The 17,361-nt window shown below is 35.4% G+C and overlaps 1 protein-coding gene across 2 annotated transcripts in view; it reads right to left on the bottom strand.

The window, feature by feature from the left end:
• Positions 1 to 17,361, bottom strand: part of SPATA6 (spermatogenesis associated 6) — a 154,003-nt gene that overhangs the window by 87,409 nt on the left and 49,233 nt on the right. For both annotated transcript variants that reach the window (XM_027108605.1, XM_027108604.1), the window contains exons 4-6: positions 15,428 to 15,469; positions 14,255 to 14,379; positions 4,301 to 4,381 (exon numbers count right to left, since the gene is read on the bottom strand). In XM_027108605.1, coding sequence (XP_026964406.1) covers positions 4,301 to 4,381; positions 14,255 to 14,379; positions 15,428 to 15,469 — 248 coding nt within the window. The remainder of the gene's footprint in view (positions 1 to 4,300; positions 4,382 to 14,254; positions 14,380 to 15,427; positions 15,470 to 17,361) is intronic.

Raw genomic sequence — 17,361 nt, 5'->3', positions numbered from 1 at the left:
TCTAGTAGTTAATAAACTATACTGTACCACACTTCTTAAGTATAACAAGTACTTTAACAAAGTTAAAGCCCAATATTTAATCATTTGAAAAATCTAAGAAAAAAAGTAAAAACAATTATTTTTCAGTATACTAAAAAACTAATGCAAACATTGGTTTATCATTTATAATTATGTATTCAAATAATTGGCTATATAATTTAAGAGGATTTGTTTAGTAATCTTAGCAACACACATGTCTAATTAGTTGATTATAAAATCTTTATGGAGAAAACTATACGTTTCATTCATACTATCATGATTACATACATTTGCACAACGTGAAAATCTGAAGAAAAGCTTTATACATATTTTCATAAAATGTATAATTTGGATTATACAAGGTGATTAGGATTTTTAAGATCTCTTCCAAACTAAAACTTTACAATTCAATGACAGATAACCACAACATCTTAATTCTGTATTTTTATAAAAGTAAAAATGTACAAAAGACACGTTACAAACTTTAATGACTAGTACTCTGTCTTCTAGTAAAACTGGCTAACACTCTAAAATTTTAAACACAAATGATATTTCTATATATTTTGTGTTATTAGGATACTTTATTCAAATAGTCTCTGCCTTAAAAAAGTTGGATTACAAGTAAATAATTTAAGACCTCTTCAAGCTTTGTCTAGATTTATAAGCTTTCCAATATTCGAGAAAATGGACAGTTGAGAATCTTTGAACGTCCTGCTAACTTTATCACATTAAAAAACCACCGGGCTTCCCTGGTGGCGCAGTGGTTGAGAGTCCGCCTGCCGATACAGGGGACACGGGTTCGTGCCCCGGTCCGGGAAGATCCCACATGCCGCGGAGCGGCTGGGCCCGTGAGCCATGGCCGCTGAGCCTGCGCATCCGGAACCTGTGCTCCACAACGGGAGAGGCCACAACAGTGAGAGGCCCGTGTACCGCAAAAAAAAAAACAAGAAAAACCACCAATCCTACCTTCCCTCTTCTCTACTTTCTCAATCCCCCTCCCTACTTGCTAAGGGTATCTATTTCTAAGTAAATAAAATACAAATGTGAAATAGGAGAAGAGTCAAATATTTTTTAAAGTAGGAAACTACTTTTTTTTTTTAAACAGGAAAGAAAACAGGAAAACAAGGAAACAAAGTTTCCTGATTAGAAAAATAAGTCCACAAGTTTCATACAGACCAGCAGCATCATATTATTTCATCATCTTTCTTACTTCTCTAGCTCTTGCTATGCTCCTGGACCTTCTCCCACCTTGTTCAATGACTTCAACAAGTAATTCAGAATTTTTCATCCCACTTCACCTATCTCTATGACATCACACTGACTCACAGAAGCAGCATTATTAACACATGAAAAGAACCTTTGAGGTTTAATAAAATGTTCAAGCAATGAATCCTTCCAAGAACTTAGACTTCCTATTTCTGAGCTTTAACTGTCTTTTTCTACTTCATCTTAGATTTTATCATTATACAGATCCATTGCACCCTAAACTCTGAAAACCCCTTGCTGACCAAACCTTTTCCTCAACCTACTTCTTTTATTTTCACTGAATCTGTTACTTGTCCTCTTCGTCTCCCTCAGCCCCTAGATCTCTTTTCCCCAGATCCTCATACATTTTTAGGATCTCTTACCTTTAGACCCGGATGAACCCAACATCACCTATTTCAGCAATGCTGTAAAGTTCCTTCTTACCCACCTCTTGCTTATACCAAACTGAAAGGAACTCCATCTGCTTTTTTGATTACAGCTTTTGAATGCTGAATGCCACTAGAGGAAGTTAGAAACGGTGCTGTATCTACCACAGATTCATACCTTCTAACCTAATCAATCCTTAATGCATCCTATTAATGCCCAAGAAAACTTAAAATAGTAGCTGTTTCATACTGTTTTACACAAAATGGCTCCCTAGATCAGCCACGAGGACAACAGCACTTGTGACAAAAGGAGACTTGAAAAGTGCTAGTCTTCTTTTACTCCAGAAAACCTTCCCGCCACATGTGAATGAGCTGAAATTAGCCTGCTAGATGATGAGAGTCTGTGGCCATCACCCCAGCTGAAATCAAGCCAAACGCCAGGAATGTAAAGTCCCTCTCACACCAAGAAGTCAGCCAGCTGCCAGACATGCAAGTGAAGCCCTCCTAGACCACTCAGCCCTAGCCTAGGCAGCCCAGACCAAAAGAACCACCCAGCCAATCCACACAACTGTGAGAAACATCTTATTTTAAGTTACTAAGTTAGTGTGGCTTGTTACACAGCAAAAGCTACCTGATACAGATTATCAAACATATTAATAAAGTTACTAGTAATATTTAACTGTTTACTAATAAATTCTACTTTGCAGTAGGTAAAAGAGACTACATAGAAAACTAGATATATTCCAGAAAATCCCAATAATATATTTATTTTTTCAGTCCATTCAATTGGTGGCAAAACATCAATTGTGACAAAAAATTTGAAAATAATGTGCCAAAAGGAATAAAGATCATTATATTTATAAACCTAAATGATTTTAAAGAGTTTATTTCAATCACTCCTCTCTTAAAAACCGAAAATGGTTTGTCTAATTCTTAAACTGTATTTGAACCTGAAAATGCTGTTTTATAGCCATTAAAATTTTAATTGTAACTAATATTCACTTGGAAAAAAAAGTGGATTTAGCATGTTCTCAAATAAGATCAAATAAGATTAAAATGCTGGCTGTTACCATTCAGAATTTTAATGTAAAAGTGTATACTCTGTTGTGCCTACCATACAATGTCTTCATCTTATATTTCATCTATGTCTTCTATATCTCAATTATCTTAATTAAAAAACGAATAACCTCAGTAACAGCCACAAAATTTATTAATTATATGCTACGTGCAGACACATATATTCTCTAATTTAATCTTTAAACCAGTCTTTTGAGGAACTTGAACCCAAATCTGTCTGATTCTCAAGAATATTTTCTTAATAACACCAAAGGCTATTCTCTCACATCTCTGTTCAACAAAAAACAAATGACAAACATTGAAATGGCAAGTTAGCCAAAAGCTTACAGAGGAAACTGCTAGTCCAATGAAACTACTAGTGGGGTGAAAGTTCTACACTTAGTAAGGAATCTTCCACTAAGCTGTACACTTAGAATGTGTGTACTCTTCTGTGTGTATACTACACTCCTGACAAAAAAAGAAATTTCTACCCACCCAGTAAAGGCATACCCCAGTGTGGGTAGAAAACTTCTGTGAATCCAGAGGAAGCACTTCTGACAATTTACAAATGTGCACAGTGCATATCTCCAAACAAGTCAGTAACCCAGCTCTGCATTTGGCAAGTACGTGTCATTAGATCTCTAGTAGCAGTGTTTCAGCTTGCATTTAAAAGATAAATAATTAGGCCAAACTCTAACATACCAAATGTCTTGCTAAACAAAATAAGAAAGATCCCCTTGATAATCTTACAATCATATTTTACCTTTGTTAGCTTGTCAAGTTACCACCCTGAGCAAATTCCCTCTGAAACTGATAATGCAGGAAATTAACATTCTACTTTTTCCACCATAGGTCCAGTTCTGCCCTGTTTGGGTCCTCTAGGCTTTATATAGTACTGGCTCATCATCACAGGCTGGCCACTGTTACCTGGTCATAATGCAGTCACATATGTATGAGTGATACCTAGACATTATTAGATAACCTGTGGTCAGGGTAGCAAGATGATCCTGGTGACTCAGTAGGAAGTTAGACCAGAATGTAATATTAGATCCAGATATCTGAGTTTACTGAAGGCAGTTTTTACAAACATAGAAGGTACTTATTAGGCTGAAGTATTGAAGCTTCTCTTGATCTGACAGCACTAGAACAGCCACCAAACTAAGCAACAGTCCCTTAAGGAATTAGAGACACTCAAGAAGCTATACCCACTAACCACCTATATCCCAGCCTGAGAACCTCTGGTCTCATTCGCTAAAAATGTATCCTTTGAACTTTAACTTCTTTAAGATTCATAGAAGCCTCCAATCAAGTTCTCTGTGGAACTTTTTGAAACCAACATCTTTCTGGCAGCCTAATTTCTTTCCATTAAAAAAAAAAAAAGTACCATCTACCACGTACACCAAGCTTTTCACTTCCACACTTATCTTAGGTATTTAGCTGTTTGGTTACATGTTAATAATTGTTTTACTTAAACTAGAGACTGATCAAAAAAATGTGAAAAGAGTTGTAGCCAAAATAAAAGAATAATGCTTGCCAAATGCCCAATAAATACAAATAAATTAAACCATTAGATATTTTAAATAAATGATTTTAACCTGAGTGTGGCACTTCCTTGAACTTATCAGACATTCGGTAATCACTGAGGTTGTAGAAAATTCCAGCTTTGGAGCAATTCCCTGAGGAAGAAAGAGAGGATATTAGTAGACATTTTAATTTTTAAAAAGCTAATTATTACTGGTGAAAACACGACCTATAGTAACAAACACTTACCAAGGTTCAGCTGCTTTATTTGTTAGTTTGAATTTCTTATTAAGGATAAAGACAACAAACGAATGTTAAATGTTATCAAGAAACAGTTTTACTGCTGATGATTCACTTACAAGTGATTATATCACTTTTATGGAAAAATTCAGATATTTTTCATTTTCAAGTATTTCCCTGTCAATTTTTTAAAGATTTTTAATAATATTTAAAGTCCTAAATATTTGAAAATACTTAATGGATTCTGGCTCTTTTTACTTTTACAGATTAAGATGTACTTAACTACATAATCCAGAAATACTTTGCATAGTCTCCACGTGTCAAAAAAAAAAAAAAATCACAGCTCCTGGGTATGCAGCTTTTGAAAACAGAAGAGAGATAAGTCTCTACCAATTCTTCCAACAGTTTTTCCCATAATGTAGCTTACATTCAGATATATGAATGAATGAATCTAGTTTCTATTTTTTGCAACATTTCAATCATCAGCTTAAACACTGTTTTGAGATAAGCAGAGACAAATAGTAAAATTCAAAGGAACAGTCACAAAGCACCTGAGAAAATATTTGGAAGCACACAAGTTACATATTCACCAAAACACTAAAAGATACAGTATATTGTCTGTACCCAGGGCAGCTTCACTCTAATATATTGGAGGTCAGATATCTTACCCAGTCTTTGACCTACTAACTTTAAAGTTTCAAATATTACACACTACAAAAAGGTTAAATATGAGTTACCTATGGATTAAATGGATGACTTTTTTTCTGCAAACATACTTTTATTGATAATGCTTACTTGTTAGTTATCCATTGCTGCATAGCATATCACTTAGCAGTTTACAACATAAGTACATACTATCTCACATAGTTCCTAAAGGTCAGCAATCTGGCAGAGGCTGAACTAGTTGGTTCTGGCTTGAAATCTCTCATGAGATTGCAGTCAAGATGCTGTTTGGGCTGTAGTTTTCTGAAAGCTTGACTGAGGCTGGAGGATCTGCTTCCTGAGATTCACACAGTTGTTGGCTGGAGGACTCAGTTCTTTTCTATCTTTTAGCAAGAGAACTCAGCTCTTTCTCGATAGGACTGCCTGAGTGTCCTCATGACATGGTAACCAGTTCTCTCAAAGCAAAGCAAGGAGGAAGACATAATCCTTTTTATGACTTAGTTTCAGAAGTCTAACACTGTCACTGCTGTCACATTCTATTCATTAGAGCCCTTAAGCACAGCCCACATTCTAGAACAAAGGAAACTACCTTTTTAGCAGAGGAGCATCAAAAATTTGGGGGACATGTTTTTAAACCACCACAATTCACTCTCTGACCACAAATTAAATTCCTCTCATGTGTAAACTAAACTCATGCCCTACTGAAGAAAAAGGAAAAGGAAAGGAAAGGGGAAAAGTCTCATCCTTTTATAACTTCAGCTTGAAATCCAGGATATTGGCATCTAAATCAAACTGTTACTCAGCTGTCTCAGGTATGGTTCTTTAAATACAGTTTCTAGGATACAGTTCCTCACAATTAGAAGACCTATGAACTAAAGAAACATGTGCCCCACATATATTCAAGGTACACATATGCAGCAGGCAGAGGATAATCACTATAGACATTCCTATTCAAAAAAAGAGAATACAAGAGGCAAATAGAAATCACTGGTCCACAGCAATTCTGAAATCAGCCAGGAAAATGTTAGAAGTTTCTCACTTAGAAGTTTAGTCCTATTTCTGCTCAGAAATAACTATCCATAGTTTTTGGCTCCACTCTCTGGGCTCTTGCTTCCATCCTTTGAATTATCATTCCTTTGCAACAAGAGGTAGACAATGTTTCGAGCTATACAGTGTTCTGAGCCTGGGTCCTGTCAATAGAATTTTGGGGGTCCAAAAGCCTTTTCATTTTGTAAGGTCTCTCTCAATTTCAGACCATGCTGGTGGTGTTTCTACCAATATAATGCTCTTAAAAATGTATTTTGTTCTCATGTGAACGTAATTGGAGTTCACTTCCTTAGACAAAAGCCACACCCACCTGTACAGGGCTTCTGCTGGTCTTCAATCATCTTCAAGAACATATGTTTAAGCAGCATTATTTACAACTGCCAAGATTTGGAAGCAACCTAAGGGTCCATCAACAGATGAATGGACAAAAAACATGTGGCATATACATATATATATATATACACACACACACACACACACAATAGACTACTACTCAGCCATAAAAAAGAACAAAACTTTGTTATTAGCAGCAACATGGATGGACTTGTAGGGCATTATGCTAAGTGAAATAAGTCAGACAGAGAAAGACAAATATTGTATGATATCACTTATATGTGGAATCTAAAAAAATACAACAAATTAGTAAATGTAACAAAAAAAGAAGCAGACTCACAGATACAGAGAATAAACTAGTGGTTACCATGGAAAGGGGGAAGGGCCAATATAGGGGTGGGGAAGTGGGAAGTACAAACTACTAGGTGTAAGATAGGCTCAAGGCTGTATTATACAACATGGGGAATATATCCAATATTTTGTAATAACTGTAAGTGGAAAGTAACCTTTAAAAATGTGATAAAATTCTACATCTTTTTATGATAAAAACTCTGCCAGAAAGTGGGTATAGAGGGAACATACCTCGACATAATAAAGGTCATATATGACAAACCCACAGCTAACATCATCCTCAACAGTGAAAAGGAATGCTGAAAGCATTCCCCTTAAGATCAGGAATAAGACAAGGATGCCCATTCTCATCACTTTTATTCAACATAGTTTTGGAAGTCCTAGCCACAGCAATCAGAGAAGAAAAACAAATAAAAGAAGAAGAAAAACAAACAAAACAAAAAAAAGAAGAAAAACAAACAAAAAAAATTAAAAAAAACAAATAAAAACAAATAAAATTGGAAGGAAGAAGTAAAACTCTCACTATTTGCAGATAACATGATACTATACATAGAAAATCTTAAAGACACACCAGAAAACTACTAGAGCCCACCAATAAATCTGGTAAAGTTGCAGGATACAAAATTAATATACAAAAATCTGATGCATTTCTATACATGAACAACAAACTATCAGAGAGGGAAATTAAGGAACCAATCCCATTTACCATTGCATCAAAAAGAATAAAACACCTAGGAATAAAACTTACCTAAGGAGGCAAAAGACCTGTACTCTGAAAACTATAAAACACTCTTGAAAGAAATTGAAGACAACACAAACAGATGGAAATATATACCATGTTCTTGGACTGGAAGAATCAATATTGTTAAAATGACCATACTACCCAGGCAATCTACAGATTTGATGCAATCCCTATCAAATTACCATTGGCATTTTTCACAGAACTACATAACAAGTAATTTTAAAATTTGTATGGAAACACAAAAGACCCAGAATAACCAAAACAATCTTGAGAAAGAAGAATGGAGCTGGAGGAATCACACTCTCTGACTTCTGACTATACTACAAAGCTACAGTAATCAGTACAGTATGATACTGGCATAAAAACAGACATATAGATCAATGGAACAGGATAGAAAGCCCAGAAATAAACCCATGCACTCAAGGTCAATTAATCTATGACAAAGGAGTCAAAAATATACAATGGAGAAAAGAGTGTCTTCAATAAGTGGTGCTAGGAAAATTGGACAGCTACATGTAAAAGAATGAATATATAACATTCTCTAACACCATGTACAAAAATAAACTCAAAATGGATTAAAGACCTAAATGTAAGACCAGATACTGTAAAACTCCTATAGGAAAAACATAGGCAGAACACTCTTACATAAATCACAGCAATTATTTTTTTGGATCCATCTCCTAGAGTAATGGAAATAAAGGCAAAAATAAACAAATGGGACCCAATTAAACTTAAAAGCTTTTGTATGGCAAAGGAAACCATAAACAAATGAAAAGACAATGTACAGAATGGGATAAAACATTTGCAAACAATGTGACCAACAAGGGCTCATACAGCTCAATATAGCTCAATATCAAAAAACAAACAACCCCGTCAAAAAACTGGCAGAAGACCTAAACAGACTTAAACTGCCATCTGTATGTCATCCAAAGATGACATACAGATGGCCATCAGGCACATGAAAATATGCTCAATATGACTAATTATTAGAGAAATGCAAATCAAAACTACAATGAGGTATCACCTCACACTGGTCAGAACTCCCAAATTAGGAGTTTGGGATTAGCAGATACACACTACTATACATATAATAGATAAACAACAAGGACCTACTGTATATCACACGGAACTATATTCAATATCTTGTAATAACCTATAATGGAAAAGAATCTGAAATAGATATATGTATATATAAATGTAGATATATAACTAAATCACATTGCTGTACACCTGAAACTAACACAATGTTGTAAATCAACTATACTTCAATTATAAAAATTGTATGAAAAATATTTTTAATTAAACAATTTTTAAATGTAAAAAATAAAGTAAAATAAAACGTACGTTTAATTAAATTATTTTCTGAGGCAACATCTTGGATCTTTTGGAGGTTTTAATAAAGGATTTTACAGTCACACCCCCTTGGTTTCACATCAGACCAACATTTCCTGAACATACCCTAGAATGATTTTTGCTCATAAGTCATTCCTTAATTTCAACATTATCTGCCATTGGGGAAGGCTGAGAATCCTCAAAAACAGTAAGTTCCAACTCCTTTTTGTGTTATTAACAGGCTTTCCTTTTGCTTCTCTCTCCCCTTATATTTTGCTATAAGCAGCAAAAAGAAACCAGACAGCCCCTCTAATACTGTGTCTGAAAGTCTCCTTACAAAGACCACCCATTCCATCAGGTATTTTTTTCTATATCCCACATTCCAGCTAAACTTTACACCATTACATAACAAGGGCTCTTTTCTCCCCTAATTTCCAATAAAATTTGCCTCATTTTCTTCCAAACACTCATCTGGCAGTTTCTTCAAGGCTCTTCAAGCTTTCATACACACCCCAGCAAAGCTGTCCCAGCTTCGGCCCTCTCCAGAGGCTTGAGTGTCCTCAAACATGGCAGTTGGCTTCCCCAGGAGTGAGTGATATAAGAGTGAGAGCAAGGAGGAAGCCACAGTGCATTTAATGACCTGGTCTCAAAAGTCTAAAACTATCACTTCACCGCAGTGTATCTGTTAGAGTCACTAAGTAGAGTCCATACTTAAGAAACTCTGCCTTTGGAAGAGAGGAGTGTCAAATCATTTGGGGACATATTTTGTAAGTACCACAGCCTAGACTGCAACTTATCACTTTACCCCTCCTAATATATTGCTGGTCATATAGTAAATACTCAGTGTTTTAGCCATTATTTTTAGATCTTTCAAAACCCATGTGTATCAATTGGGGTTTCAGGGAAACAGAACTAACAGAATATATACACAGAGAGATATTTATTTTAAGGAATTGGTACATGCAATTGTGAGAGTGACAAGTCCAAAATCCACAGGGAAAGCTGGCAGGCTGGAAACTCAGGCAAAGTTGATACTGTAGTCTTGAGTGTGAAATATGTAAGCAAGCCAGCAGGCTGGAAACTCAGGATTTCTATATTACGGTCTTGAGGCAGAATTCCATATTCTTTTGGAAACTTCAGTTTTTGCTCTTCAGGTCTTCAATTAATTGGATGAGGTCTTACCTACATTATCAAGGGTAATCTCCTACACGTAAAGTCAAGTGATTGTAAATAGTAGTCAAATCTACACAATACCTTCAGAGTAACACCTAGCCACAACCTAACCAAAATAAATTTAATCATCACACATCGGAAATGTCAGTTTCCTCTATGAAGTCTACAATAAGATGTAATTTATTCAATTCAACCAAGTCATTTAAGTACATACAAAGATATGTGCTAAGAGGTAAGATCAACGATGAGAAAGTCACAGATTCTGATTAATATCACTGCCACCAACAACAGCACCTTGTCATGATCTCCATGGCCACCATTGTATCACTAACATTTACTGATCATTCTCTATGTACCAGGTACTAAAATAACCATTTACAAGTTTTTATTAATCCACCAAACAACGTTATCTCCATGGTATAGTGATAGTAGCAGCCTGTGATAGTGCCAGGATTTAACCCCAGATGTGACTTGAATCCTTGCCACAGTGATGGGTTCAGGAAGTCAGCCTAAGACTCAGATGTCTATGCAGAATCATCAGAATTCTGAGGAAAGGTGCACTGTTGCCTGCCAGGACAGCAAACTACTGATTGGAGTGTGTTCTCCACTCACATCTAAATACAATAACTGATATGACTGAATTTACAACTGCTATTTTGTTGTTCAATTTATATATATGCCATGTCTTTTTATTCTTGTATTCGTTCTAGTGGTCTCATCTGAGTATGCATAGCTTAGTGGTCATCCAATGAACCTGTAAGGGTTCCACTCTTTGTTGATTATCTGTGTGTGGGTTGGGGAATGCACTCAAAGGAACAGCAGGTCTCTAGTCTCCCTTGGCTTTCACTTTTTGCTGGACTCACACTGTCTCCCCTGAACGTGCATAGTTTCAGTCAGCCAGGAATGAGTGGAAAGCTCATCTCAGCCCTTTTATTGCTCCCTTACTTCCAGGGCCTCCTGTCAACTTTCTGGCAGGTGTGCTGCTCACTCTGATTGGAACTGCAATCGGCCTAGCAAAGCTGTGGGTTTTTCTCATGTGCTTCTAACTGAACCCACCACATTTAGCTGGCAAAGACACAATATTTGCCCCTATGATTGTGACACCAATTCCAATGTGTGGGTTTTCCAACACCACCAAGAAAAGTCTCTGCGACACCATTTGGGTGTCCTGAAATTTAACTCAGCTCTGACACTACCTGGAGAAAGTGTCAGATCCCACAGGTCAAGGGCTCAGTTCCACAAGACTGCTCCTATCTGACTTCAGATGCTCATCACAAGTCCAGGTTGTCACCCACAGGCTACAAATAAGAGGTTCCCATGACCCCTTCCTTGGGTTCGATCAATTTGCCACAGCTGCTCAAAGAACTCAGGAGACAGTTTACTTAGTTTACCAGTTTATATAAAAGGATATGATGACATCCAGTTGGAAGAGATGTCTAGGGTGAGATATGTGGGAAACAGGGAGAAGTTTCTGTGCCCTCACCAGGTGAGCCACTCTCCCAGTACCTCCACGTGTTCACCAACATGGAAGCTCTCCAAACCCCATCCTTTGGGTTTTATACCCGCTTCATTACACAGGCGTGACATTAAATCACTGGCCATTGGTGACTGAACTCAATCTCCAGCCCCTCTATTTCTCAGGGGTGGGGCTGAAAGTTCCAACCCTCTAATCACCTGGTTGGTTCCCCTGGCATCAAGCCCCCATCCTTAGGTTCCCAAGGAGCTTTCCAAAAGTCTCCTCATTAACATAAGAAAAGACACCTTTATAGCTCTTAAACCCAGGAAATTCCAAAGGTTTTATAAGCTCTGTGCCAAGAATGGGGCAAGAAGACCAAATGTATGTTTCTTATTACAAATCACAGTATCACTGCCCAAAATTGATTCTGACCTCTCTGGTAGCAAAGCTACTAATTTTTGCAACTTGCCCCAGGCTTAGTGAAGCTACAATTCTCACTGGCTATGCAGGGTATGAGAGCTGTCCTAGGCAAGATGACCACATACTTCTGCCATTTTTACCCAAAGTTTTAGCAGCTATTCAAGCACGGATACTTCTTAATTTGTCTTAATTGTCTTAACTGCCGATCAGTTTCCAGTGCCCTAAAACTGCGGCTTGTGACAATTTTGTCCAGTTTTATACTTGTGTGGAGAGAGTAATTGACAGACCCTTCACACCATCATCACCAGAAGTCTCACTTTTTATATTGTTAAAAACAACAGGCCCCAAATTGAGTTGCTTACGCTAAGCCCCGTGTCACCAAACAGATTTAAATTAATTACAGTTTCGGCTCTCCCAGAAATGGAATTTTAAACCAGTCAATCAGGAATCGCCTGATTAGCACTCACTAGGTAATCCATCTGATTAGACCCTCTGCCATCCCCTAAATGAAAAGAACCTTGCAATAATCAACACACTTTTTGGCCTAGTATAATGTCCTTGTTCCTGCTCCCTTCTGGATATAAAAATCTTTCATTTTGCACAGCTCTTTGGAGCTTCTTTCTATCTGCTAGATTGGATGCTGCTTGAATCAAATCAATTTTTGTTCAAATAAACTCAAAATTTTTAACATGCCCCAATTTATCTTTTAAGAACATATATAGACTTTTTGCCTTAGTAATCCAAACTTTTTGATATATGTGAAAGTAACTCAAATTCAATAAGGAAAACTACCTGTTAATGGTCCATATTCTTATGTTTATATTGCCAATTTGGTATAATACAGCATTTTAAATTACTTTTAAAAAACTTTTAATTTTAAAATCAGAATTTTTTTCATTGCAGGCTTCTAGAAAGTCCCTGAAACATTCTTGGAAGACTTTTTGGGCTAATGGACACTGAAAATATCCCAAAGGAGGTATATTTTAATAGATTTGCTAGTCAACTTTTATACTTTCAGCAAGCTGAAATTTGCTATTTCCTACAGGAAATACAGGAGAAGTTACTTAATTCACCATATTGGCTCATGTAGCACTCCAATTTCCTTACTGCTCTAATATCTCCTAAAGTTAGTGAAAAATATTTGTCCAAATAATTTCAACCTAGACAACTTTTACTTTTTTCTTCTTTGAAACAGCAGGGGCTTCACTCAGTCTCTCTAGGCAGAAGGCATTTTCTGCCTAGAATAAAAATATTATTTTTATTTTTAAAATAAATAAATATATTTATTTATTTTAATAAATATTTTAATAATAGGAATAAAAATATTATTTATTTATTTAGGAATAAAAAATTATTAATAATAGGAATAAAAAATAATTAATAATAGGAATAAAAATATATTTATTTATTTTAATAAATATTTTAATAATAGGAATAAAAATATTATTAATTATCCAATAAAACTGAAGAAATTGCAGGAAAAGATGAGAGTTGGCTATCACTTAATGCCGCTTTCACTTTTAGGGGTATGAATACGTATTTCCATTACATGAACATGTAATAATTATTCTATCCAAACTCCTACTAATGGACATTTCAATTATTTCCATTTTTCATTATTATGAACAATGCTACAAACGAACATTCCTAAGAAGGCTCTTAGTATGCCAGACAGAATACATCTTAAAGCTATATACCTAGAAGGTCACAGGCTATGAGAATCTTGGCCTTCACTAGATAATCCTGAATTGTGGTTGTTCCGATTTACGTGACATAGCAACATATACAAGCTTCCATTTTTCCATGCTTTTGACATTTGTCAGATTTATTAAATTTTACCACTCTTATGGCTATAAAAATGAAATCATATGATTGTTTTAATTTGAATTTTCCTAAATGCTAATGGGATTGTGCACGTTTTCAAATATTTATTGGCCATTCTTGTGGGAGAAAAATAAAGAGAAGAGAGACAAAGACATAGGGACAGTGGGGAGGGGAGGAAAGGGGGAGAAGAAGAGGAGAGAAATCTGAAGAATATAAGGCAAAATAATGCTTGTTAATTTTGGAAGGTAGATGCGTGCATTTTGGTAAAGTATTTTCATTTAGATTTCAGTATGTTTAAAATAACATCATAATTTCATAAAGCAATTATGTTTTAAAATAAATTAAACTTTGAATTAGGTCTTCACATTTCAGATATTGAGGGCTATGTGTTGGTTTTTGACAATGATCCCGCATCACGATTTGATTCAGAAAATAGTAAGCACTTACGTGAAGGCCAGAAATCTTCCTCATGGTAGCCTGGCGGTTTGAGTCATGGTGTCCAGAAATCTGATTTGGACCCGGGAACATGAAATCTCGTGTATTCTCATCATATGTAGACAGTGTTTCACCCACTACAAGAAAGATATCCTATGATTCAAATTATAACAAAATATGCTATTTAGAAACAATATCATCAAGTACGAATATATAATGCCTGATGCCTTAATGAAATACTTGCTTCAGGGTCATGGACTTAATTTTTTTCTATGAAAGGGAAATTAAAATAAAGTTATGTTAAACGAATTAACACATTTCCTTATTCAGAAATGTCATACATACTACTAATTCTCCCTCCCCCTTTTGTAGAAAGGGGATGTTCATGTAAACTTTTTAAGTACATATGAGTTCCTAGAAAAGAAAATCCTTTTAAACGTATCAAACTGACATAACATTTATACATATAAAACTTAATTACCATCCCCAGAATTCTTTTTTCTATCTTCCATTCTTTTCTACCTGCCATTATGAGATATTAGGTTACATATTGAAAAAAATATAGACATTTTATAGAATTTGTGGTTACCTGGATTAGGTATATATGTGATATTCAAAAAGTTGAGACTACTAGCTTTCAATAAAATATAGTTCTCTATTTCTCACATAAAATAAGGATTTAAGATAGAGTCTTCTATAATCATAGAAATCAATAATAAAAATAAAACTATTCTTCAGGTTTTAACTCTACCTACTGCAGGGATCTGTACTGTTTATTAAGTAGGTACAGTTTTAATTCCCCTATATTCCCAATAACAGTCAATACACAAAAACAAAGATAATGAACTACTTTATCAGCAAAAGCATATTGGTTTAGAAAAATCACAAAAACTTAAAGAAGTTAATTTTTATGAATGTCACAAAATATGCTAGGATCATATCGGGTTATTTCCCACTTTAAATTATGACTATTCAATTTTAGAACAATGTGTTCAAATATAATTTATGTCAATCTTTCTGTATATATTATTTTGGCCTACTGACATTTTACACATAGTAGACCAATGCTAGAGACTCAGCATTGCTCTTACTTTGGGAAGAAGGGGAAAAGATGAGATTTTTTAAAAAGCATTTCATTGAAATGAGTTCACATGTCAATTACCTTATCAAAACACAATACAGTACCTGGCGGAACTAGCTGAATCAACTCAAACAATGCTGTATCATCTGAAAGTTTAAAGAAAAATTTCCTTAAATAAACAAATTTATAATAAACAATAACTAATTACTTTACCACAGAAGTACCTAAAAGCCAAAGTAATTGCTCAGTAGACTACATATATGCTTGTATCTTAGTATATACTGTGTATATTTTCTGGTTGCTATGTATCTTGTGGATTTATTAATCTCTGGTAGAAATTAATCTTTCTAGGTTTTTTTCTGATTTTTTAAAGACTTTATTTTTTTAGAGCAGTTTTATTTACGTTGACAACAAAATTGAGAGAGAGGTACGGAGATTTCCCCTATATACCCTGCCCCCCAAAACATGCATAGCCTCCCCACTATCAACATCATTCACAGGAATGGTACATTTTTTACCAAGGATGAACTTACACTGACACATCGTAATCACCCAAAGTCCACAGTTTACCTTAGGGTTCACTCTTGGTGATGGACATTCTGTAGGTTTAGACGAATGTATAATGACATTATCCATCTTTATAATATCATACAAAGTATTTTCACTGCCCTGCTCCTCTGTTCTCTGGTTACTTATCTCTCTCCTCCCCACAACCCACCCTCCGCCCACCACAATCACTGTCTTTTTATTGTCTCCAGAGTTTTGCCTTCTCCAGAATGTCATATACTTGAAATCATACAGTATATATAGCCTTTTCAGATTGGCTTCTTTCACTCAGTAATATGCATTTAAGGTTCCTCCATGTGTTTTTATGGCTTGATAGCTCATTTCTTTTAGGTGCTGAATAATATTCCATTGTCTGGTTATTCCACAGTTTATTTATCCATTTACCTACTGAAAGACATTGGTTGCTTCCAAGTTTTGGCAATTATGAACAGAGCTGCTATAAACATCCACGTGCAGGTTTTTGTGTAGACATAAATTTTCAACTCTTTGCATAAATACCAAAGAGCAGTATTGCTGGATCATATGGAAAGAGTATGTTCAGTTTTGGAAGAAACCGCCAAACTGCCTTCCAAGGCGGCTGTGCCATTTCGCATTCCTGCCAGCAATAAGTGAGAGTTCCTGTTGCTCTGCATCCTCACCAGCATTTGATTCTGTCACTGCTCCAGACTGTGGCAATTCTAGGAATGTACAGGTATCTCGTTTTAATTTGCGTTTCCCTAGAGACACATGATGTGAAGTATCTTTTCGTGTGCTTATTTGCCATCTGTATATCTTCTTTGGTGAGGTGTCTGTTAAGGTCTTTAGCCCGTTTTTTAAAAGGGCTGTTTGTTTTCTTATGGTTGAATTTTAAGAGTTCTTTTCATATTTTAGATAATAGTCCTTTATCAGATGTGATTTTGCAAATACTTTTTTTCCAACCTGTGGCTGGTCTTCTAATTCTCTTGATTTTGTCTTTCACAGAACAAAAGTTTTTAACTTAACTGCAATCCAGCTTATCAATTATTTTTTTCACAGTTTCTTTCAAAGACGACACTATGGTGTCTTTGGTGTTGTATCGAAAAAGGCATCACCATACCCAAGATCATCTAGGTTTTCTCCTATGCTATCTTCTAGGAGTTTTACAGTTTTGCATTTTCCAGTTAGGTCTATGATCCATTTAGAGTTAATTTTTGTGAAGGGTGTATGGTCTGTATCTGGATTCACTTTTTTTTTGTTTTTTGCATGTGGATGTCTAATTGTTCTAGCACCATTTACTGAAGAAACTATCTTTGTTCTATTGTATTGCCTTTGCTCCTTTGTCAAAGATCAGTTGACTATATTTATAGAGATATATTTCTGGGCTCTCTGTATATTTTTATAAAAATAAATTATGTCTATTTCTTAAGCAGAGTGGTGAGTACAGCTAGGTATATTACAAAACTCACACTTTTAATATGTCTGAAGTACTTTATGATAAAATTTTTAAATAAAA

This window comes from Aethalodelphis obliquidens, unplaced genomic scaffold (assembly GCF_003676395.1).
Source record: "Aethalodelphis obliquidens isolate GAN/ISIS:26980383/991018 unplaced genomic scaffold, ASM367639v1 scaffold9, whole genome shotgun sequence".
Taxonomy (NCBI): domain Eukaryota; kingdom Metazoa; phylum Chordata; class Mammalia; order Artiodactyla; family Delphinidae; genus Aethalodelphis; species Aethalodelphis obliquidens.
Note: the sequence above shows the minus strand (reverse complement) of the source record. Positions and strands in the feature narration are given on the sequence as shown.